Raw genomic sequence first — 26,220 nt, 5'->3', positions numbered from 1 at the left:
CAGTTTCTTTACAAGGCTGGTGAGAGGCTTAAATCCTAGCATTCTGTAGCTCCATGGAGGAACATTTGCCTATCATATGGAAGGTCTTGGGATTGCTTGTCAGCACCACGGGGGGTGTGTGTGTGTGTGTGTGTGTGTCTAACATACATTAGGCCTCAATATGTATGTCCCTTCTCTCCATCTCACATCTAAACACAAATGTAGTCAGAGAGGCAGAGGTAGCGGCTCAGAGCTCATGAATACTACACTTGAATAAATACACTAGTCATTGACTCCTCCTGCTCATTTTATATCATCTATTCCTCCTCCCAGATCCAACCCTTGTGGCTCTGGAGATGCCCAAGCCCAAAGAAAAAAGTCATTACATTGCTTTAGACCAGTGATGGCCAGAACAATGATACAGTCTGCTGTGGCGGCATGCGTGCCACAGGTCCACTGCCAGTGATCTAAACCAACCAAGTGTAGTCCATTTCTGTCTTCACCTCCCCTACAAAATTACCTTTACCTAAAATTGTTATCCCTTCCCAACACCTAATCCCCCTTCCTATTTTAGTTATATATTGTCTGTTTGTATACATCCTACCACCACAATCTGACTGTAAGCTCCGGCAGAAAGGAAATTTGTGCCTGTTTTCTTCGCTAAAATTTCCCCCTACTGTTCAACGTACAGTATGTGTGCAAATAGCTATTTACTGAGTGAATGAATAAATTTGGGGAAAAAAAAAACTGTCTGATCAAGTTGGTAGCTGAAGAATGAAAGTTATACAATTTCCCCCCAGGTTTTATGAGAGCTAAGCCCTAATAATAAATGCCCTTCCACTGAGCTAATTTTATCAGATGTTACACATGTGGTAGACTGTTATCACAATAATCCCAATGAATCCGTTTGCTAGAGCCACACCCTGTATTATCCTTTCCCACACAGCTGTGTGACTAGTTTTGGAGAGGAAAAAGCAGCAACTGTGACACCAACAGAGGCTTGATAAGTATTCGTGCACTGGGACTTGCCCTCCTGGAACCCTTTCTACACCATGAGGAAAAGCCTAGTCTTGTCTCCTGAGGATGAAGACCACCAGGAGAAAAAGACCCAGCCCCCTTGGCTGACCTGCTGGGTAAGTGACCCAGGCTAACACAGAATCATGAGAAAGAATGTGCTATGGTTGTTTCAAAGCACTAACCATTTCTGCTCTCAGCCCAAGGGGAAGCTCCTGGGCGCTACATGTCAGAATCACCTTCAGGGATAAGAACCAGCAAGTGCAGAGGTAGAGGCATCTATGCCTCCAGAAACCTCCGTGTGAGACTGGAGGCACAGCCCCGATTAAGAACCACTACCCAAACTACGCCAAACAGCTGGCATACAGAGCAACATGAAGAACTCATAAAAACTAATCTCCATGAAGCTTCAGGTATAATTAGAAAGAAGAGATGATGATTTCACTGTCTCCAAACTTGGAACTCAAAACAACTCCCACTCATGGCTACAACTGTAGGTATCTGTTGGTCTTCTGTAATGTGAATAGCTAAATATATCTGTTTAATGCTTACTGTATCATCTTCTAAAGGATTCATCTCTATCACAGTTCTCCTTGAATGAAGGCTTTTTAAAGGCTGGGGCTGGGGATTTAGCTCAGTGGTTCTGCCACCTGCCTTGCAAGTGCAAGGACCCGAGTTCAACCCTCAAACCAAAAAATTTTTTAAAAAAAGGCCAACATAGGGCCAGGAATTTAGCTCAGTAGTGCCGCCACCTGCCTTGCAAGCACAAGGACCCAAGTTTGATCCTTGGTACCAAAAAAAATAAAAATAAAAAAGGACAACACAAGCTAGTGTTGTTTTATAATGAGCATCTTGAAAAGAGCAGACACTGGGGCTAAACTTTATCAGGTTGGAATCTCAGTTCTGTCATTTAACACTGATTCAGGGCAAGTTATATCCTCTCTGGGCCTCTGATTCTTCATCTGAAAAATGGAGATAATAGAAATACCTTACAGAGTCATTATGAGAGTTAGAAGTTTAATATATCTAAAGGGCTTAGAATAGTGCTTGCCACGTCATAGCACAGTAAGTATATAACAAATGCTAACTGTTATTATAAACAATATCAACACTTGCTTAGGAATGCTCACATATAGTGAAACCAGCCTCTATCTGAGAAGCTGCAGCTTTTGGAGGAAAAGGACATCAGCCTGTTTCCTCACTGTCAAATCAGCTAAAAGTCAAATCTGCTCACCATCCTTGGCAACAGCATTGTGAGAGCCACAGCTCTTACATCCAGAGATACATAATTAAAGCTCCTGCACAATGAAATATACTGACCAACTTAAGCAGATATACACTGCATTTTTACCACATGTAGTCTCACATCAAAATTCCTAGAGCTCTGCAAGCTGCTCAAGACAGACCGATGGGCATACGTTAGCAAAGGCATGAGAAAACCAGTCTCTATAACACAATTTTTTCCTACTGACTACACAGTAGTTTGTCTCCCCAGGACATGAAAATACAACGATCTGCTGTAGGAAGAAATAAGGCAAGTACATGCTCCGTTACCTATCCTTGACGACTTCAGCTCTCTGCTTTTTACAGATCTAAATCAGCTATTCTTTCCATTTATTTTGAACACACCTGATCTCTACTGCAAGATACATTTTTCTGAAAGGCCTTTGCCAACATACTTATTGTTCACCATAAACTCAGAGTTTACCATGTACTTTCATATTCACCATCTTCCAGCAGTGGGAGAGGAAAACTGGATAAAGAGAAATATGTTCTCATTTTTTGGCACTGCTCAAAACCATACAACCAAATCAGAAAATGAGCCCCTGAAAATAGTAAGTTCCAGAGAGACAAAAATGGGAAGGTACAAACACAGAAAACCCAGAAAGACAGGAGGATTTCCTATTTAGAAATAATAACAACTTTTCATAAAATGTACACATCATTTGCTAGCCTATATCTAGTATTTTTTTCCTCAGTCAATGAATATAGGCTGCCCCTCACTTAGACGCTAACTTCAGCCACACGATAGTAGCATCTGGATTAATTCTGGGTTAACATTGAGAGTGGCATGGGTCTTACCAGTCTTTCTATAGTCACAGAGCCAGAACCTATGAAAATTCATGGTAATCTAAGTAATATCAAAGATTCCATATGCAGATATGTAAAGAATACATACAAAGAGCTGGGCATGGTGGCGCACTCCTGTAATCCCAGCACTTGTGAGGCTGAGGCAGGAGGATCACTGTGAGTTTGAGACCAGCCTGGGCTACATAGTGAGTTCCAGGTCAGTCTCAACTACCTAGTGAGACCCTGTCTCAAAACTCAAAACAAAAAAAAAACAAAAAGAATACATACAAATGATTGATTTTTAAAAGCAGCTTTTAAGCTGGGTATGGTGGTGCACACCTGTAATCTCAGCACTCGGGAGGCTGAAGCAGGAAGATCACTGTGAGTTCGAAATCAGCCTGGGCTACATAGTGAGTTCCAGGCCAGTATCAACTACATAGTGAGGCCCTGTCTCAGGAAACCATACATAAATAAATAAATAAATAAATAGCACCTTTTAGTTCTATTGTTAAATAGGAAAAACTTTCTATCATGATGCTCAAGCACACCAGAGGCACTTAACTAACTGATAGCTTCTTGCTAACACCTGTCCTTTCTTGGTGATGAAGAATTCTCAAGAGTGTTTGGCAACAGTGCCAGACAAACTCTAAAATTTCTTTGAATAATAATGAAAGAAGGCAGCATTCTTTTTTTTTCTTTTTCTTTTTTTGAGACAGGGTCTCACTATGTAGTCTAGGCTGGTATTGATCTCATGATGATCCTCCTGCTTCAGCCTCCCAAGTGCTGGGATTACAGGCATGTGCTACCATGCCCGGCCAGAAGGAAACATTCTTAATATCTTGTTTCGATTGCTCCCCTTTACTGATTAAAAAAAAGCTTTTATTTATCAAATCAAAGAGGTAAGAAGTGCCAGGCCTATAATCCCAGCAATCTAGGAAGCTGAAGCAGGATTGCAAGTTTGAGCCCAGCCTGAGCAACTCAAGAGATGTAGGGAAATTGTCTCAAAACAATAAATATAAAAAGGGCTGGGAATATAGCTCAGTAAAAAGGCCCAGGTTCAATATGTGGGAGGGGGGAAGAGGGAGGGAAAGAGGGGGGCGGGGAGAGACAGACAGAGAGAGATTCTTAGAATACAAAAGTCCAGAAGCAAGACATTTAAGAAATGCATATACAGTGTATATTCCAAGGTATGCTCGCATCCTAGCACACAAGTGCATCCCAGGAGCCATTCCACCTGCTCACTGCAGGAGGAGGGCAAGGCCCAGGCCCACCTGCCTCAGGTTTCCTACACCTGGCTTCCTGTACTGCACTTGGCATATGGCAGAACTGCCTGGCCCTGTGCTGCCCTGGGAGGGCCTACCTGCAGCACAGGGCTGTGGTCAAAGTTGTAGGCACTGGGTCTGCCTTCCAGGGTTGAGAAAGCCACATTGCCCCCAGTGAGGGGAGAAATGTCACTGAATTCATCGGTGCACAAGGCCTGCTGCTCGTCCACTCCGGTCCTGAGGAAGCCACGGTTGGCCTTGGAGTAGGTGTTCTCGCAGGAGCCGCTGTAGTACTGGTACGGTATCCAAGGTCCATCCTCGCGCATGCGCTTGTAGATAGCAAAGCTCTCAGGGCGGCTGGTGTGAAACTTCAGGCGCACATAGGTGATGTCAAATGCTTTTCCTGCGGGACAAACACATCAAAGTTTGTGTGTTGTGGGCATGAAGGTAAGAAATTCTTCTATTCCTACTTAGGAGTTTGACAAAGTCTACAAATCACCCTGTGCCTGTTAGATAGAACACACAACACACTGGTTATATTCAATAGGCTTATTTTTTTTTTTATTTTTTTTTTTTTTTTGGTACCGGGGATTGAACTCAGGACCTTGTGCTTGTGAGGCAGGCGTGCTGCCACTGAGCTAAATCCTTGGCCCCAACAAGCTAATTCTAAACCCGAAAATAGTACGCATTTTCCCACAAAATGGCAAGCTGCAATGCTTCTTCATGCACTGCTGAAATTTTGTTTGCAGTAAAAATCAGCAGTGTAAGTAGAGTCTAATGTGCTTTTTAAAATAAAATGGAATAAAAAACTTATTTATTCTTAATGCTGGTATTTCAGCAAAAGCTTAAACATATAAAAAATACTTGCTGACTTTTTAAATGGGCTGAAACTGAAGCTCACAAGTTTAAGCCCAGCTTAGGAAACTGAGCAATACAGGGAGACTCTGTCTCAAAAAAAAAACAAACAAACAAGGACTGGAGATGTAATTCAACGGAAAGGCTTGGGTTCAATCCCCAGTACCAAAAAAGGGGGCCATTTAGTCACTTTAAAACCTGGGAAGGGGATGAAAAAAAATTAAGATGTGTACTGTACACATACCCACTCCCCACAGGGAATGTAATCATTATGTACTGTAGTAGTAAAAAAATAATAATAATAACACTTGATAGAGAAAGAATATTACCGGTACTATTCTTTAATTTGTTTACTAGAAGGAGAGAGAGTCAGTATTTTGGGAAATAGAGCAGAGTAGAAGAAAATTCTCTTTCAATAACTTAACAGAGATGGGGGAAAAAGGCAGAAGAAAGTATAAAAAGGCAGTATATTATTAGTATGTTCAAAATAGAACCTAGGCGAACTCTGCACATGTAAGAACAGGAAGAGTGAGAGGCTGATGAGCAGCCATCACTCTGTAAGAGTCACTAGGACAGGCAGCTTCCTGCACCAGCTAGAGCACGGTCTCTGATCAGGCAACCAGCATGTCTTCAGGTGGGTAAAAGAAATAATGTGCAACTGTTTTAAAGCACCACTCATCTACACATTGGGCCTTTCTGTCTCTGATAATATGTAAACTTCGCTACTTCTGGGTTATTGTGAAGATTACAGTTTGTTCAACACATATTTGTTGGGTACCAATGACATGCTCAGACCTATGCTACATACACGGGGGACAGGGCGTGTTAAATATAAGGGCTTGCCCTTACGGAGCTTACATTTTTTCCCCCAACTGAATCAGCTCCTCAGAAAGAACCAACCTGACTCTCTCCTACAACACGAACAGAACAGGAACCCTTGCCCTCCCACAATTGATGGGTGAGGAGGGCCTCCTGCCATGTGCTCAGGCTGCAATTTTCCACACAGCTTTATCTACAATAAAACATAAGATGAGCTGCATTTGACTCTATTTCTCAACTGGCCCAGATCTTTTTCTTCTTCTTCTTTTTTTTTTTTTTGCCCAGATCTTAAAAGAGGTTTGATTAACTATGTATATAAAACACATTTGCACACATATGATCTTGAACACAAAGCTATGTGCCATGAGGGAAAGAACATAGGACTAGGCACAGTGAAGTCTTCACTTTGTCATTTAGCAGCCATATGATTTCTATTCAGCAAAAATGAGGGTGATAATCCTTGTTCCCCTACCTCAAAGAGTTACTAAAAGGTCAAACTAAGATCTTGCATGTACCTGAATAATTGTAAAACTTTATGCAAGTATAAAGCACTACTACTATAATAGGTTCTACAGAGAAAATTCTTAAACTAGGGTCCAGAGTATGTTCACACATAAAAATTTGACTACAATAGGGATTACTTGGTCAAGTTGCCTAAGAACTATATTATATAAGTAGGATACAGTATAACACTTTGCCTACACAGAGATTACACAAATGCAGTTTATGCTCCTCTTGAAAAGAATGTAAATTTAATCTGTATCTCTTTATTATGTCAAAAATGTCAAGATGTCACCTTTGAATGAGATGAGGCATTCCAGTGACTCACTATCTTAGACATTCCAGAATGGTAAAACAATTTCATTTTATCTAGGAGTAGGTGGTTTGGGATGGTGAGTACTCAGTAATCTAGGGATTAAAGATTATCTTTGCATTTCTATTCTCTTTCTTACCTTGCAGACATTTCATTGTTCTTTAGCAACATGACCTACAGCAGATTGGGTCAAAGGAAACAAGACAAAATGGACCAAGTGATTCTTTGTTCCAGATCAGCATCTGCACTACAAAGCCACATTCTGAAATAATTTGGCATTGTGACCATTCCCACAAGGACCACAGTCATGAAGTACATGGGTGGCAACACATCCAGAAAGCAACTCTGGTAGCATCACATTGAGACCACCTCGCTTGCAGACAATGGCTTAGCCTTCCGTTTTTAGATCTGCCTTCCTCATTCTACCTGCTGTGCGAAGAGGAAAAGGAGCTCTGTGTAACCTGTGCAGCCTGACACATTTCCTCACAAGAAGACAGCCACACACACTGTCCTTAGAGTTCTGGTCAATCCACAGTGAGCACAGACAAGTACCATTCTACGTGGCAATTCTATGATAGGAGAAGTGCATCATGTTAGGGGAGTATGGAGGAAGGTCACCTAATTCACATTTGTGATGTCAAGAAATGTTTGCTAGAGAAAGTGGCATTTAAATCCAAGACCTGAGAAATGCTTAGAATTAGCTAAACAAACAGGGCAGGTTGTCCAGACAGATGATATCTCACACACGCAGCTCAGAGAACACCAAGGGCGATACTGGGGGAATGAGAAAATTGCATAGCACGATTAGAACTAGAGAGAGGCTAGAGATGAGATAAGTGACAAGCAAAGCAGCTTATAGGCACTGGCCAGCCACTGAAGGACTCACACCAGGAAATGCATGATCATACTAGATGATATGGCCACTGTGCAGAGATTAAACTGAAAGGGACAGGACTGAAGATGGAGAAGTTAAGAAGACTAGATGATAATCCAGGAGAGATAGGAGGCTAAACCAAAAACAGGGAGACTGGAATGGAGATGTCAAGAGTAAAGTGGTTACTGATGGAGAGGGACTAAGAGCCACTTCTGAAGTCTCCTCTACTTGTACCCTGGTAGCACTCTGTTCACTGTCAGTACTGTCTTGTCTCATTCCATGAGGAGTATTAAAACATTTAGTTTCTTGGTTTAAACAAAAGATGGATAGTACCATTCATTAAAACAGAAAATGGGATAAGCAAGGTTGGAGGCAAGAGCAAGGAGCTAAAGGAGACATGACTTTTTGGCTACACTAGATTTGAGTTGCCTGAAGGTCACCCAGACAAAAGGAAATGTCTGAAAGGGAACAGGATGTGAGCAGTCTGAAAGCCCAAGAGGCATCTGAGTTAGATATATAGATTTGGGATTCATTAAAATGTAGATGAAAAAAAAAAACCACGTAGATGACCCTGAAGATTTGGGTATGGCAAAGATCAATGAGGCAAGTGTGTTGTGAGGAGACAGCAGTTACCCCAAGGAACACCAATACTTAAAGCACAAGCAGAAGTTGAGATGACAGTGTACAAGTCACCAGAGGGAGAAGAAGCCAAAGAAAGAGTTTTAAGAAAAGAATAATCAATTGTAAGAGTCAAGGGGCTGGGCGTGGTGGCTCATGCCTGTAATCCCAGCACCCTGGAGGCTGAGGCAGGAGAATCACTGTGAGTTCAAGACCAGCCTGGGCTACATAGTGAGTTCCAGGTCAGTCTCAATTACATAGTGAGACCCTGTTTCAAAAAGCAAGAAAAAAAACACCTCAAGCATGTAAGATAATGACTAAGAAGTGCTCACTGACTTGAAGCCAGTGAAGAGGTCACTGCTACACCTAAAAGAGGAGTGGGGCAGAGACCAGAGGCCCTAGAACTGAGGACTAATGCCCTTTCAGGGCATCAGCCAATTGTGACCTCAGGGAACAGAAGCAGCAAGATGAGAAGGTAGCATTGCTGGTAACACAGGGCCAAGGCAAGACTTTTCCCCCTTTTTTTGTTTTTATAGGAGGCGAAATAAGTATGTACTTAATGCTGGTGTGCTCAAGTCTGTAGAGAGGAAAAGGCTGAAAACGCAGGCTAGGAAACAAGAACAGGATTCAGTACTGGGTAGGAGACGCTCTATTCGGGAGAAAATTCGCCTCCTACTTTCTGCTTGGGTACAAATGCAACTGACTTTGTACATTTTAAGGGACAGAAGTAGAAAGAGTTCTAATTGATGATTTTTCTCTTGTAGCGAACATCAAGGGTACCTAGGCTAAGGGTTGAGAGCAAAGACAGTGGGGTAGTCAGATGGAGAATACTGGGAAAGTGAAGAAACTTAATAGTAGCCACTGTAGAGACTAGCAAAGAAAGCTGACTAGAGAGAGCAAAGGAGGCTCACTAGGCAGAGAGGCCACTAAAACGAGAGTAAGAGGTCACTACTCTGTAGGGTCATCTTTGTGGAGGTGGGATTTTCTTTTTTGTTCATTTTTGTTTTCTGAGACAGGGTCTTGCTGCCCTCAAACTCCCAAGTGCTGGGATTACAGGCATACGAAACCATGCCCAGAGGAGGTGAGATTTTCTATAGCAGCACATCACATTCCCCTTACTGGTATAACAGAAGGACAATCAGACAGGCGATTAATGTAACTTCAAAGAATTTGGAATCTAGTCTGGATAAGAAGCAAATACAGAGAGTGGAATAGAGGGAGGGGTCAAGGCATGAGTTCCATGTGTCATTTGAAATCACCTGTAACCATGGTAATCAAGAACTAGAAGCTGGGCATGGTGGCACACAACTATAATTCCAGCACTCTGGGAGGCTAATGCAGGAGGGTCACAAGTTTGAGCTCAGCCTTAGCAACTTTAGTGAGTCCCAGTCTCAAAATAAAAAACTTTGAAAGGCATGTGGATATAGCTAAGTGAGAAGGCTCTGGGTTTAACCTTCAGTACCAAGTAACAGCAACAACCACAACAAAAACTCTACAAAACTACGGCCTTTATTTTTATCCTGATAAACAGGACCAAGAGCTACTACTATTTCCCTCCTCTCACCATACTTCTCTACTCTCTCGGTGTCATCCTACTCATTTGACAAAGTCAGAAAACCCAGCTAGTTGGCAGGTGAATAGAAAACTGGCCCAGGGGCTGGGGTTTAGCTCAGTGGTTCTGCCACCTGTCTTGCAAGCGCAAGGACCCGAGTTCGATACCCGGTACAAAAAAATAAAATAAAGTTGGCCCAGATCTTTTAGTAAACTTGCCATACCATCATTATAGTTGGGAGCAAGCAAAAGTAGACAGTATGACTTTAAGGTGAGGTTGCCAAGCCACACAATTAAGGACGTCAGCAAGTACAACTGTGGATGTCGCCCAGCAACAGTACAAGTACAACGTCTTCCATTCCTCGTCGTACATTCCTGTACATGAAGGCTAACCACGAATATACACACCCTGGAGAAAATATTTAGCTACCGAAAATGGACCGAATGTTCTCTTGCCTCTCACTCTCCCTCTGCCACATTGAGTCCATAAACTAAAAGGGGGGGTGGGCTCAGATTTAGCTCAGTGGTTCCACCACTGCCTTGCAAGCTCAAGGACCTGAGTTCGATACCCGGTACAAAAAAAAAACAAAGAAAACAGAAAACCTGAAATGCAGATGGTTAGAATGAAACACACAAAATCAACTGATACTTTCTGCTCTGAACCCTACTGTTGATGCTGGCTGAGCGAATGAGTACAGAGGAGGGGCTGTCTGAAAATGAGATCCAGCCTTTCTTTACCCTGGGCCAAACCGAGGATTCCTGCCTAAGCCTCCTACGTGGTGAAGTATTTCTAATCTCTCTGAGTAGGGGACTGCTAGGGGACATAAATGCTCTCTGTTATGTGCAGCTCAGAAGAATTTCATGAGGATCTTGTGAAACACTGTCCTGGACAGTTTAGAAATAAATGATAGTAGCCATAGAGAAATTGTCAAAATTTCAAAATGCCATTCCATGGCTTGAATTAGGAGAAGAAAACCAACTTACTTTAAAGTACCAAATTAAGAGTCCCTGGTTCACTATTGCTCTTTTATGTTAACTCTTTAGAAATCAGAAAATGAATGTTCTCCTTGCATTCAGACTCAGGAATAAAAAATTTTAATGAAGCTGTACTATAAAGTCAGTCAGAGATGGTGCATATTTAGGCTGTTAAACAGGGTTCTCCAAACAGTTATACAAACAGTAGACACAGAAAGCAACTATTTGAAAACGTTTTTCATTTTGTTACCATAACTGCTGGCGGAAGGAGAGTTCCCAGGACAACATGTCCAGCTGCACACCAGCTGTTATTGTTCCACCTCCGCAGATGGACTGCACAAATATCTCCTTCCCAATGAAGATGACCCAGAGCCAACTTAATGCTGCATTTGGGATCCTCAAGCAGGCAGACAGGAGATCAGAAAGTACCAGGAGGAACAACTGAGCATACACAGAATGTGCTGAGGTGATGTGCATGTATTCCAACTTCTAAAAGCCCAACCCTGATTGCCTGCTGAAGAACTAGTTTCTGCTGCCTAAAACATCTCTAAAATAGACTGCTTAAAAGAAACAACTTATCCTGTTCCTTTCCCTTACATTTCAGTGCTTCTTACTCATGGCCTCTCCCTTGTCAAACAGCCAAATGCCAGGAGTGCAAGAGCCAGTACTGCAGAAAGCATACTTTAAGTGAGCACAGTTTATAAATGATAAGTAACCTTTATAACTTGGTAGAAAATAGTAATTTTTAACTGAACTTATTACAACAAATGCAATGGAACTTACAGTCTGAGAAAATATCCCTTTCAACCAATGAACAAAAGCCTGACCCATCTCAAGTTCAGGCAAGAAGTACTTCCTCTCACGCATTAATGCCAGCAAGAAGCTGAGATGAGCAGAGCTGGAATATGAAGTCTCAATTCCATGCTGTCACAATGAAGAATACAGCAAAGTAGGTAGAGAGAAGAAGGTAACCATGTTAACATTTTTAAGTGAATAAAACACCAAAAGCTATAAAAATAATGGTATAGCTCTGACTATGGAGCTAAGAGGCAAACAAGTTTTGAAACATAGTATGATTTTAAAGAAGACATACCCGTAATCTCTTACAGAAACTAGATTTCTCCATAAGGTATCAAAAAGCTTAAGGCCCCCAGCAAAAAAACCAAAACAGTTCTACTCTTTCTCCATAACCCACAAAATATTGCTTGGTGCTATTACTGAATAAGACCACAACCCTGACCCAATGTAGCAATCCTCACTGCCCAGATGCAATATCCAAAAATGCCATATCCTCTTCATCATAATGAAGGGCCAAAACTGATTTCACTTAACATGATAATTCTTAACCCTCTAAGACAGCTATTATATAACCAGAGAATTAATTCTTAACTGAACACCAGAATGTCAAACATGATTGGAGAGAAAACTGGGGATTTAGCTCAGTGGTTCCACAGCCTGCCTCACAAGCGCAATGTCCCAAGTTTGATCCCCTGTACCAAAAAAAAAAAAAAATCATGATTGGACAGTAATTTAAAATAGGTGCAAATTACCGTCAGAGTTTTTTCCATTATCAAAATGCAAGGGCAAATTTATTCTAATCTGTAGGATATGTCTTCATCATTCTATGTGGTATCTTCATCAGAAGAAACAAGATTCTCAAGTGAAATTCCAAGCCAAGAACTACGGAATTTGCCTTCTTTGCCCAAACCTCATGCTTACAAGACTCAATACCAGCTTGAATTCAGGCTAGTAGGTCACAAACACGCCTGCAATCCTGAGCTAAGCTAGAAGAATGAGGCCAACATTTACTCCCACTCATCCAAGTTAAGGCAAAAAATGCACTCGCTCCGCTGCACTAAAGTCTAGCTATGGGAATTGACTGACATGAGGGAAGTAATGAAAAAAGTCACAGAAAGAAAGAAAATATATTATTTTTAACACTAAGGAAATAAAAAGCAACAATTTATCAGATACATAAGTAAAACTTGTATTTCTAGAAAATGCAATACTCATGAAAATATAAAAAGCACTCTAGGGCTGGGGATTTAGGCTCAGTGGTTCCAGCATCTGCCTCGCAAGCACAAGGACCTGAGTTCGATCCCCGGTACCAAAAATAAGTAAATAAATAAAGAGCACTCTAAATTTATGGGAAGCTATTTCTTGTCATATGACATTTATAAACTATTAAAGATTGACTATAGCCGGGTGTGGTGGCGCACACCTATAATCACAGCACTCGGGAGGCTGAGGCAGGAGGATCACTGTGAGTTCAAGACCAGCCTGGGTCTCACCTACATAGTGAGCTCTACGTCAGTCTCAACTATATAATGAGACCCTGTTTCGGGGGTGGAAAAAAAAAAGAATTGACTAAAGTTTGGCTTTCAGTCATGTAGAAGGGTGAAGAATGAGAAAAGATGAGAAAACAATAACCTCATTAGAAAAATGATTTAATATCTAATAATGTTAAAATAGACTAAGACCAACTAATAATCTCTCTCACAAAATGGAAGAAAGTTGAATAGTTTACTTTTATTTACACAACTATTTGCTAAGTGAATTCAAACTGTGAATTGTCACACTGTGATAAGCCATTTAGAATACTCCAAACCTTCATTTTGCTAGAATGTCTTTTATTTTCTAGTTCCTCTAATTCTTAATAAACCTGGCACCAAATTTCCCTAATTTCCCCTTGTAAGACTCTGTAAAACAAGAAATAACTACAAATAGCCAAAGTATCTTAAGTACACATCTTTCTCAGTTTTTACAGTTGCTTATTAATTTTTCTACCGCACTACCCATCAGGTCAAGATTAACAGCCATGACTCATCTTAATAATTGCTCAGGTCCAAATTCTTCCACTCATTCAACAAACATTTATTAAATACTACTGAACCAGCCAGTCAATGTTCTAGACATTAGGACCACAGCAGTGAGTAAGAAAGACACTGGTACACCTTGAAGTACAATAGGGAGCAAAGGGATACATAAATTAAAAGTAAAAATTTTATGTGCCAGAGGATTGTAAAGAAATTGGGGTGGAAGAGAAGAGAAGAGGGGTTCTACCTAATACTGCATTCACAGATTTGGCCTCACTGACATAAGTAAGGTGACAGTTTGATCAGAGACCTGAAGGAGAGGAGCACATAGGGGCAAAGCTTTCCGGGAGAGACAAATGCAAAAGCCCTGAGGCAGGAGCTTGAGGATAAGTGGTGAGGTCAGCCCGCCTGGGGTAAACATGAGAAAGGTGGAATGTATTAGAAGATAAGATTGCAGTAGCTCCAAGGAAGGGAGGAAATGCAATCTCCTAGAGCTCTGTAGGCCACAGTAAGACTTGGCACTTACTATGAGTGAGGTGAAAAGCCAGAGGACTAACATACGCTAATTAGTATTTTAAAAGAATTACTCTAGCCACGATATTAGCACAAGACTATAGATGACAGAGAAATGAAACATGGATGGGGAAGGGAATTCTGGCCATCTAGGCAAAAGATAATGGTAGCAACTGGAGAGCAGTGGTCAGATTCAGAGCATACTTAGAGGGTAGAACAGATCAGTTTTACTGGTTTTACTGGCTATAAATTATAAGCTTTAGTTTACACAACTAGAACGATGAAGCTGCCATCTATAGAAATAGGTACAAGGATGGACAATGAAATCGGGAGGCTGGTGATGGTATAATAGTTTTAGATGCCTAATGAAACATCTTTATGGAAATGTCAAGAAACCGATTAAGATAATCAAGGCTAGGGCTGGGGATTTAGTTCAGTTGCTCTGGCACCTGCCTCGCAAGCACAAGGTCCAAGTTAGGTCCCCAGTATTAGGAAAAAAATAAAAAAAGATATTCAAGGCTAAAGTTCAGAGAAAGGTCCAGGCAGGGGAGAAAAATCTGGAAGTCATTAGCATAGAGTCAATATTCAAAGCCATGGAATTAGATGAAAATGACTATAAATGGGTATAGATAGATGAGGGGTAGGTAGACTGGGTATTGGGACATAATTTTAAAGATGAGAAAGATAAGGAGGATCCAACAAAGAAATCTCAAGGAAAACAGCTACTGAAATAAATGAATATAAACAGAAGAATTTCAAAGCAAAATTTAAAAAAAAACAAGAATATTCTTTTCTTCAATAGAAGAATAATCAACTGAGGGATATATTCCTGAGGGGTCAGGAAAGATGATTACCAAGGGTTGGCACTGATTTAGCAAGCTGAAGGGCACTGTTTCCTTGACAAAGGTTTGGTAGAATGTTGAAACCAGAGAGAATGCTGGGAGGAGTGGGGACTGGAACCAGTTTAAAATAATTTTTTTTTACTAGTAATTCTGCTATAAAGAGTGTCACAGCTGGTGACAAGAGGAAAGTTCCAAAAGCAACTGCTTTTTAAGGTGAAAAGACTTGTACTGTGTGAGCGATTCAATATAGCAGATAGATTTACAATGAAGACTTTCTCTGGTGTAGGTTCAAGGGACCCACTTTGGTCAAAAGTGAAATAAGTAAGACTTCTCAAAAATTTCCCTTGAGAAGGAAAAGAAAATGGGCATTTCCAGGATCATTGTAAGTATGCACACTGAAAGAATTATCTAGTACCCAAACAGTTCAAAAACGTACAGGAGTTGTCGAAGGCCCCTTCCCATCAGAGCCAGTATGGTTCTAGGCCTTTCTGCACAGTCATTTCTAAAATCCAGCCCTCGGTCAAGTCTCAAATTGGCTGTTAGAAAACTTCTGAAAATGCAAATTGTTGATCCTCTGGGCGAGGTTTCAAAATTGTATTTTTTAAAGCACTATAGGTAATTTTTACGTAAGTCACATTTGAGAAATACTTCCTTGCAATAAATCTTCTCCATCCTGGTTCTTGCCCTTTAAAGATTTAGATGGGAAATGGATTCTGACCTTGGTGCTGCATTATAAAATGAAGTAGGCTCCTAAGTGATTACTTGACTTTCACAGGCCAAGCATTTCAAGGTAAAATGTATTCCAGTGTCAACTGAAGGATCAAGCTGTGAGCCACAACAACAGCAGTCTATCTTCCTTAAGGCACAAACAGACTGTTAAACTCAACATGAGCTATGCACTGCTTATCCAAGGGGGTTTAGGGTGACTGGGCCAACTGAACCCAAACTTCCCATTTTTCTCCATACCAATTTCCTCTATCATTCAACTGATATCTTCAAGGCCCCACTGCCCAGACAAGTAAAAATAAACATTCGATTTTTAGAAAGCTACTGAGCAGTTCACAGTGGTATCCTTTACAAGCAGACAGTAGTCAAGATTCCCTATAAACCAAGTTTCCCATCCCCTCTGGCACCTGCCACCCACCACATTATTAATATTTAATGAAACAATACAGGACCACCAGTGTATCTTAATAGCAAGGGTATTCTGGAAGCAAAGAGTTAACTTCTTTTTCGGTACACACAAAATGATCAGAAAACACTTCTTTGTCTAGAAAGCTAGAATTGTTTAATCCCAGCCTGTGTTGGATACTGTTGGCATTTTCAGGGAGGGTGCTACATTCTGCTGGTTAAAGACCAGCATAGAAATATTTACTTTTTGGAGAAGGAACTTCAGGTGTTTATTTTTAAAAACAGTGGTTCCACCACCTGCCTAACAAGTGCAAGGGCCCAAGTTCAATCCCTGGTACCTAAAAAGAAAAAGAAAAAAAAAAAATACACACACATGCACACATAAATGGTTTAAGAGAAAGTATCCAATAGTCATATAGATAATAGAGAAAAAGAACAGGGCAGGAAAAGAGAAAGAGAATATGAGATTGAAAAATTAAGAACATTCTACAAATCCAGACTTGCTATAAGCTAGCATGCCATATTCACATCGGATCTGCAGGGTATACTTTCTCCTCACTCTAGAAACCCTGTGTCACTGATCTTACCTCTCTCCGGAACCAAGCCTTAGGATGCACCTTCAACACTTTAGTATATAAGTCAGGTTAGCGAATATGGCCTGCTGACTGATCTATCCTACCACCTGCTTTTTGTAAATAAAGTTTTACTGAAACAAAGTCCCACTCATTTGTTTGCACATTGTCTGTAGCTGCTTTCTGGCCATAAGAGCAAGATGGCAATTGTAGGAGGCCAAAAAAACCTAAAATATTTTCTCTGGCACTTTACAGAAAAAGTTGGCCAATCCCTGATCTAAAAAAGCGAGGAATATACAAACAAAGATTCTATCTCAAGGGGTGAAGGGAGGGCAGGCACAAGGGGAAAAAATGAGAACCAAGACATGTCATGTAGAGGTACAAATTCCCAACAATGAATGTAACTGTACTGTATCCCTAAAATGTACCAATAAACTCAATTAAAGCTGAAAAAAAAAGAAAGAGAAACTAGAGAGTTTTATAGCTAAGTGGATGCACAATGAGGCTATGCTCTTAAACGAAATAAATCAGTTACATCAAAAAAAAAAAAAAAGATTCTATCTCCCTTCTACAAGGCACACTGAAAACGTGGTCCAAGGAAATCTGAATTTTTTTCTGCACACACACACACGCACGCACGCGCGCGAAGGAAGTCTCTTCAGAAAGTGTGTAAGATTAATGACAATTCAAATCCATTTGATACCTAGAATTACTTATTTAATTAAAAAAACAGAAAAAAAGATTAGCAGTTAAAAGGAGAGGAAAAGAGATTTGAATCATTCCAAAAATCAAATCTGTAGTAATATCCATTAGCTCTTACATAGCTCATGAAAATGAACCAGTCAATCAGAAAGACAAGGAAAATAATACTATTGGAAAAAGTGGCACCATTTTTCCAATGATGACTTCTTCCAGACTCAGCCCAAAAAGAAGCAGTGAAAGGAGGGAAATTGACTAACCATGACAAACAGCAACCATAGCTAGGACAGCAGGAAACATGACATGTCAAAAACTGCAAATAAAATGGAAAATGAGAACAGATCTCATTTAGATCTCTACAAGAATCTCCCTCCTTTGTCCTCTGGGTAGGAATTCAGTCCTTTACACAAGGCTTTCTTGTCCTTCTGAGCGGATGGACAATTTACATCACGAAAATACCCTGCCAGCTGGCACTCACTCTATAAGTGAGCAGATGCCTTTATAAGTATAAACGAATACACCCTTTTTCATTTTTCATTCATCCACCCTCTTAGCAAAAGAATAGAAATGCATGCTCTACATACACTACTTTAAAAACCAAAGCCTGTGTTCTTCATATCCATTCATCTTTCACTGGCCTTCCTTTTACATTCCTGATAAATGATGCCCCATCATTAAATATCTAAGATACATGCAGTCTTCCTATACTAGAGCCAAATAATCTTTACTACTATATGCAAACATCTATTTTCTTTTTATTGATTTCACTTAAAAACTGAATAATTTCTAGTGTAGCCTCAAGTCACCAAATATGAAAATCTGTTACAAAAAAAAAAATTAAAAAAAAGAACCAAAACAGGACCCAGGATTTAGCTCAGTGGTGCCGCTGCCTGCTTCATAGCACAAGGTCCCAAGTTCAATCCCTGTACACCCCCAAAAATCAAAGCTTTCAACTGAAAGTTAATCAAAATTATCACTGTATTTAATGTTATAGGTTAACACTAATTACAACAATTGCCTTCTCTTTAATGCTATTATGTCAGAAACTGCTTTAAACTGTTCTTCAATTGGAAAGCAGTAAGAGGTTTAGCAAATAACACTGTATCCTTTTCCAGCACGAGAAATTTTTAGTGATCATTCCCAAAATTGTTTTACAAATTATGTATGCCAGATTCAATGAGGGTATGTTAAGGACAAAGAGGTCACCAGACAAATTACTTACATAGCACATTTCAGAGAGGTTCCCAGTATTTCAAAACTGTGAGCCCCTTTTATCTGCTTTGCCCTCTGCATTGAGAGCAAACATTCGGTAGTGAGAGCAGAAGAAATACTCTTTAAATCCATCCTTTACCATATTTCAAACAGCACAGTACTTCACTCAGTGGGAGTATTCCACATTCATCCACAATGGGACCTGTTCTACCTTTCTATTTACATTCTGGAGAACAGCCAAAGTCCTTTCTAGCTCTCTTTGATCTGATGCCAGAGACTTGGTATCCCAAAACCACCTAGAAGAAATTCCCTTAGGAGCGTTATAACTAAAGCGGAGTATGAAGGAGACAGAAAACATCCCATAAATCCACTCTGTATCATATCACTCTTCAGCTTCAGAATCCTTGTAGGTTACTTGATCTAATGCAAACTCCTCAGGCATGTTATTACAAAGTACCCCTAAGTCTAAACAACAGTGCTTCATTTTCTCTCTCCAAACCATACTCTAAAATTCTCCAATGTAAACTGAAGCCTCCACTTCAACCTTGCCGTCTTTATTATCTATATACCATTTCTCACCTCTCAGCCATTCTCTAATCTCACCCCTTCCACACCCAAGTTTCACTGTCTCCTGAACACTTTCATCTTGTATTATCATTTCATTTTCCTGAATACACTGCACTTATTATCCACACCATACAGTGTGCTACATGAGTGTTTACTCTTTGGTGTATGTTGCACTATCCGAACAAAAGATTAACTTATTCAACAATAAGAAATTTGTATTTTTGTTATCTTCTGTAATATAATTCATGGTTTTCTGACAATCATACAAAGTAAAAAAGACTTCACATTGGAATCCTCAAGATACACATCTGATAGTTATTCTATTTTCCATTTCATTTGTTAGAAAATGCTGGTTGTATATCACTATACTGATCTGGAAACATTAGGAGTTGTTACCTACAATTTTTAAATGCTACTCTACAATCCCTGTGGCAAATCCAGAGCTCACCAAGTATCTGTTCATGGTAGACTGACACATCCACCAGAGATGACAGGCTAGAATCCTATAATGAAATTATGTTTTCTAGTTGTGGCCCCAAAGCTTGATGATGATGTCTTTTGAGACCTTCTTCTAATGGCTAAAAAAATAGAACAATATAAAAAAAGAAGTTTTAAATAAGACAGCCTTTAATAAAATGAAATACTTTTTACCTGAACCTAAACTGCAAAAATCCCTTTCACGCACATGGCATCCCTAAAGAGGCCTGAAGCCTTCGATCCTGCATAAATAAATCTTTCCAAATTAGTTGTTTTTAGCAGCTCTGGTCCCCAGGTCTCCTTCAGCCATGAGCTTGTGATAAGTCTTCATAGCATTAGCAAGGAATTCCTTTCTGTGGCATAGATGGACTGATGCCCAGTGCCTGAGGGTTAGATTTCTACTAAAGTAAAGACATCTGGATATTTATTGAGAAGTTCTATTATCCATGTATCATGTTCATGGTGTTATCTATACTTGCTTTTATTTTTTGCATATATATTCATATATATGTTAATGGCCTTTTTATTGTGGTAATCATACATACTTTCTCTCTCTCTCTCTCTCTCTCTCTCCCTCTCCCCCCCCTCTCTCTCATGCACCTAGAGGCTTTTGAAGTCCAGGGCTCTTTTCCCCTGCTTTGCCTTTACTTTGAGGAATGATTTTGGTTTTGCCTTTTATAGTTAGAAAAGAAGTCTGACTTAAAAAATATGCAGCAACCCACTGAGAGAGGGGGAACCTAGACGAGTCTAGTTTGTTGTCCAGTTCATTCATTAAATGACTCATTCATTTACAAACATATCCTGAAACTTAATGTGTACCAAGGAGTAGGCTGGGAACTGGATGAAGTAAAAATGGGTTGCTGCCCTAAAGGAATTTCAATCGATAGGTGAAGACAGACAAAAATAATTAAATACAAAGTGAGGTAAGTGCTATACCAAGGAGTAAGGAACAACCACATGTTGATTTCCTCATCTGAAAAAGTTTACACAGATGAATTTTAATGAATAGTGTACATCTAGCTCCAAAAAGCCCAATTATACAATCTTACTGTCAGGGACAAAAGCATATCTCCTTCATCTGATCTTTTCAATATATTCCTTTCTCATAGTAACATTCTAAATAAATACTAAAATACCACCATAAATGATTTGACAAAAGTGAATGACAGCCAGGGATTTAGTTCAGTGGTTCTGCTGCCTGCCTTGCAAGTGCAGGGACCCGAGTTCGATCCCTGGTACCAAAAAAAAAAAAGTGAATGACATCTAAGACATGAAATATCAGCTGGTTTTCAGTAAGGTTCAGTTCCACAAGGACTTAAATGATTTTTCTGACTCTCTACTACGCTTCTGACAATAATCTCTACTCAGTTAAGGTCTGCATGCCCAGCTACAGGTATGTTTATGTTGAACAGCCTGCAAAGGATAACAGAAGTTTCCATCTTAAAGGTTAAACAATTTATAATTGAGCACAGGTTCTCAAATAGTTGCTTCTGTCTTTGGATGAGAAAAAGATAACTCTTGGTTTCTGTGTCCACAAAAGATCAAACTCCAGGCTCCAAACAAATAAACATTTCAATCCATATTTAACCACGAGAGAAAAGTAACATGCAATGTTTTAAAGTAAGTTCTTCAGAAAAAAAAGAAATTTTCTGCTTTTGTTTCTATTGCTTGCAAAAGTAAATGTCTGGATCCCTTTGAAAATTTGCCCAATCTACAAAACAGTGGAACTAAACTGAATTCCCACTACTACTTGGCTCATGCATTCTTCCACAAGTCTAAAACAAAGACCCTCATTGACTTGCACGTAGGCGGATTAGAACTGTAACCCCATGTAGCACATTACTTAGCACAGCGATCCCACCCTGACAGGGAGTCTTCTCCAGAGTTGCTTCACTGCTTTCCTTCTTCCCACAGAAGTATTATTTTAAGTTTCCCATGTAAAACAGTTGTGTGATTTAGCATAAAACAGGTCTACTTATATATTTTAAACCATATATAGAACAGGTTTTTTTATTTGCTTGCTTATATTTAGTGCTGTTCTCTACCCTTCTTAGATCTCTTCTTTTGGTTTTTTTTTTGGTACCAGGGATGGAACTCCGGACCTTGCACTTGTGAGGCAGGTGGCAGCACCACTGTGCTAAACCCCTGGCCCTTAGATCTCACCTTAAAAAACAGACTAAGTGGACACAAAGGTATGCCAACAGTCAAACATCCTAAGTTCTTAAATGTCCAGTGAAAGCCTAAAAAGACAAATGTTATTATGCTAAGTGAAACAAGTAAAATGACAGTATGATGGTGAACCAATCATCACAAATTATTATTTAGAATTTATAAAAATTTTAGTGGCACCTTCTAATTTAATTTTCAAGCATGAACTGGATGAATGCCTTTGACAATGGAGGGTATAAAGATAAATGTTTATAACCCAGTAGGACCAGAGCAGGGTGTGTTAAGTTTTACAAAGGACACAGTTGGGGCAACTGGGCCCAAAGGGATGATTAAAAAAGCTTTTTAACAAAAGCTGCCATCAAATTTAAATTTCTTCTTCTGAATAAGTGATAAAATTTAAGTGGGTGGTTTTGACACAATGAAACAATAAAATATACACCCTCAACTGCATTTTCTTTCAGTGCTTCTGATAATTTAGTACTATATATGAATTTTAAGACTATTCACACTGAGTAAAATACCTAGCATTTTTCACTCTAAATGCCAAAATAAAAAAGGAAGCACTGTATGGAACCCACAGAGAAACTATATGGTTGTAAGAACGGAGAGTAATTCAAATTTGCATTTATGCATGACATAATGAAGGTATTTCTTTCCTACACTATCTTTCAGTAAAGGGGCAACTGCCTCATACTCCAGTTCTTACAAAGCTTCCCCATTGCTTCATTTGTTGTTACACCATACAGGATGATGGGAAATCAAACTAGGCTAAAATGACCTCAAACAGCACAAGTTTCTGGATTATATATCACATATGGTAAAAGGGTTTTTGTATTCTTTTTGTTTTTAAGAGGCAAAGAAACTAATTTGTTTATAGAACTGCCTCATGGAAGATATGGGCTTAAAATTAAAAGTGCTGAGATTTCTGAATAACAAGCCTCTAAAGAATATAAGGCAGGACTAACAGAAAAGTAGAAAAAAAAACGCAAAAAACTACTCTATATTACCTGAATCAGCATATAAGGCATACCAGTGCAATAAAATTTCCAGTATCAGGTATCTTAAACAAATTTTTTAAAAGTACCAGAACACAATTTATTCCTACAAAAGAATATAATCTGGAAAACTATACTTATGACTAAAAAGTTACTTTATTAATCAATGATATCAAAATGTATATAAAACATTGGAAGCAGGGCATGGTGATGCACATCCCAGCACTCAGGGAGGTAGAGGCAGGAGGATAGCAGGTTTGGGGCTGGCCTGGGCTACACAGAGAGTTTGAGGTGCATGGATAATGATACCCTGTCTCAAAAAGAACTGGGGTAAAACTGTTCCACAAAATGTAAGAATACAGAAAATAATCCTAGTTTTTATATATACGATTTAAAAAATATAAAAATTAAATAAATATTTTTTAAAAATATCTGATTACTTTATCTATATGCCTAAATTTTTTTTCCAGTACTGGAGACTGAATCTAGGGCCTTCACCCCAAGCTACATTCCCAACCCTGTTTTATTTTTTATTTTAAGACAAGAGCTTGTTATGACACTAAACTGCTTAAGCGTGCAAGCCCATTGCCTCAACTTCCCAGACTGCTGGGATTACAGGCATGTAATCACTCACACCTGGCTTATAGCTCCCAAATTTTTACATGTTCAAACTGGCCAAAATTAGTTTTTAAAAATATTCCAAAAATAAAATGATAAATAGCCTAATATTTGGGGCTGGTCTTTTATACACGATCATACGGTAAATTTCATGTTATGATTAAAAAGGAACAAGATGGTAAAGCAAATGGGATTTGGTATATGACAGACTGATACTTAACTCAGCATTACCCACACCAAACTTCCAGTGTCAAAAGGTACCAGCATAAGAATGGCAGGCAGGCTAGCTGCTCTTCCAAATGTCAATCTCACTGTTCCCAGGCTATAGCCATGAGTCAGCTAAGATCCCTCCAACCTTTTCCTGTTTTATTTCTACTTAGGAAATACCAACTTTAAATAGGAAAAACCAACTTTAAAGGCAGACCACTCACATTCCCCTTACTGCAATAAAAAAAGAGGACAGCAATAGCATAGAATCTATCCTGACAGTAAAAGGACACACACACATACAATACACACTATCAACTTTTTTCCTCTTTGTATCTTTTTTTTTTTTTTGGCGGGGGTGTGGGGATCAAACTTGGGTCCTTGCACTAGCAAGGCAGGCAGGGAACCAGTGGGCTAAATCCCCGGCCCTCTTTATCTGTCTTTTATCTATCTGTTCAGAAAGTTATTTAACTTTCTTTCTTCCTCCAAGTTTTCCAACATGCACAAATCACTGCAAATGGTAAAAATGTCAGCATCACAGACAGCAGGAAAATGACACCAACATGTGTTATCAAGGCCAGAGAGTCCTTTCTACTATAGCACTAACAATATAAATGATGAAACTGTGCATACCAAGGCTCAAACTAGTGGACCTAACAGGAAGCTATTCTGTGACCAAAGCCAGAGTGTTCACTTTGACTCCTAGCACTGGTTGTAGGTTTATAATGATCAAAATGTAAGCCCCAAATTAAGCCATGTTTAGAGACCCTGACACATACCTAAAATGACAGAAGTAGTTTCATCAGAAATACTAATAAAATGAAAAGGCATCTGTGCTATAACAACATTAACATGACTTATTTTCCAACAATGATTCTAACATGTAAGTCCCAGTTTCTAGATGAACTGTAGTAATGTGGAGAATGGAAAATGTTGGGAAGTCCTTGCTCTTCAATTCCCTTTTATTAGGCACCCTCCCTCACACTGTCCCTCACAGACTTGAAATTCACACACTTATCATTTATCACAGTCCCTGCTAGGGCCAGAGATTTAGCTCAGTGGTTCCACCACCTACCTCTCAAGCGCAAGGTCCCAAATTCGATCTCCAGTACCAAAAAAAAAAAAAAGAAAAGAAAAGAAACATTTAACCTTTTAACAGGGTTGGGGATTTAGCTCAGTGGTACCACACCTGCCTGGCTAGTACAAAGTCCTGAGTTTGATCCTAGATACCAAAACAAACAAACAAACAAAAAAACATTTAACATACCAATAGCATTTCATGGCTGGTGGGAGTGCAAAATGGCATTACCACTTTGAAAGACAGTTTGCTGCTCCTCCTCATGTCCACATGAAACCCTACACACGGGTGTTTACAGCAGTTTTATTTGTAATTGCTAAAACTTGGAAGCATTAGCATTAGCTTTGCCTTCAGCATAAATGGCTAAATGAACTGTGATATACCTATACAATGCAATATTATTCAGCACTATAAAAAGTGGGCTATGAAACCATGAAAAGATATGAATAGCTGGGAGTGGTGGCATCGGCTTGTAGCTGCAGCACTCAGGAGGCTAAGGCATGAGAAATTTAGCACCTTGGCAAGGCACTGTCTCAAAATAAAAAATAAAAGAGGGGCCATGGATTTAGCTCAGTGGTTCCACTGCCTGCTTCTCAAGCTCAAGGTCCTGAGTTCGATCCCCAGTACCAAAGAACAAACAAAAAATAAAAGGGACTGAGGGTGTAGCTCAATGCAAAGGTCCTGGGTTCAGTCCTTACCTTCAAAGAAAGAAAAAAAAAGATATGGAGGAACTTTTATTACTAAGTGAAAGAAATCAAACTGAAAGGACTGCATACTGTATGGTTCCAACTAAGACATTCTAGAGAGACTAAAATGATGATCACTGATTGTCGGGGGTTTGGGAAGACAGATGAACAGGCAGAGAACAGGATTTTTAAGAAAGTGAAACAGTATACATTTGTCCAAATCCATAGAATATACGAGGAATAATGCTGGGTTTTTTTATTAATTGTAAATTGTATCAAACATACCTCTCTGGTGGGGGACGTTGATAGTCCAAGAAGCTGTGGTTTTGTGGGTGGTGGGGGAACAGTACTTTCAACTCAAATTTGACTGTGAACCCAAAAATGCTTTAAACTAATCTATTATAAGAGCATGATTACGTTTCATTGAAAAGACTTGTTTTAGATTTGGGGGGATTGATTGTTTTGAGTTCTTTATATATCCTTGATAATAGTCCTTTGTCTGAGGAACAGCTGGTAAAAATTTTTTCCCACATTGTAGACTGTCTCTTAGTTCTGCTGATGGTTTCTTTTGTAGTACAGAAGCTTTTTAGTAAGATGAGATCCCAGTTGTTGATTCTATCTGCTAGTTCCCGTGCTACTGAGGATTTGTTCATAAAGTCTTTTCCTATACCAATGTCTTCCAGAGTTCTGCCTAACTTACCTTCCAGCAAGTTTAATGTTTCTGTTTTAATATTTAGATCTTTAATCCATTTGGATTTTAATTTAGTGCATGGCCAAAGATAAGGGTCTAATTTTAATCTGTGGCAG

General features: G+C 39.5%; 1 protein-coding gene across 1 annotated transcript in view; it reads right to left on the bottom strand.

Moving 5' to 3' along the window:
• The window catches only part of Lamc1 (laminin subunit gamma 1), a 127,328-nt gene that overhangs the window by 39,204 nt on the left and 61,904 nt on the right, over window positions 1–26,220 (bottom strand). The window contains exon 3 of the mRNA XM_033761965.1: window positions 4,424–4,728. Within this exon, the coding sequence (XP_033617856.1) occupies window positions 4,424–4,728 (305 nt within the window). The remainder of the gene's footprint in view (window positions 1–4,423; window positions 4,729–26,220) is intronic.

This window comes from Fukomys damarensis, unplaced genomic scaffold (genome assembly GCF_012274545.1).
Source record: "Fukomys damarensis isolate Sample0158 unplaced genomic scaffold, DMR_v1.0_HiC HiC_scaffold_11, whole genome shotgun sequence".
Taxonomy (NCBI): Eukaryota; Metazoa; Chordata; class Mammalia; order Rodentia; family Bathyergidae; genus Fukomys; species Fukomys damarensis.
The sequence above is the reverse complement of the archived record's forward strand: the minus strand, read 5'-3'. Positions and strand labels throughout refer to the sequence as shown.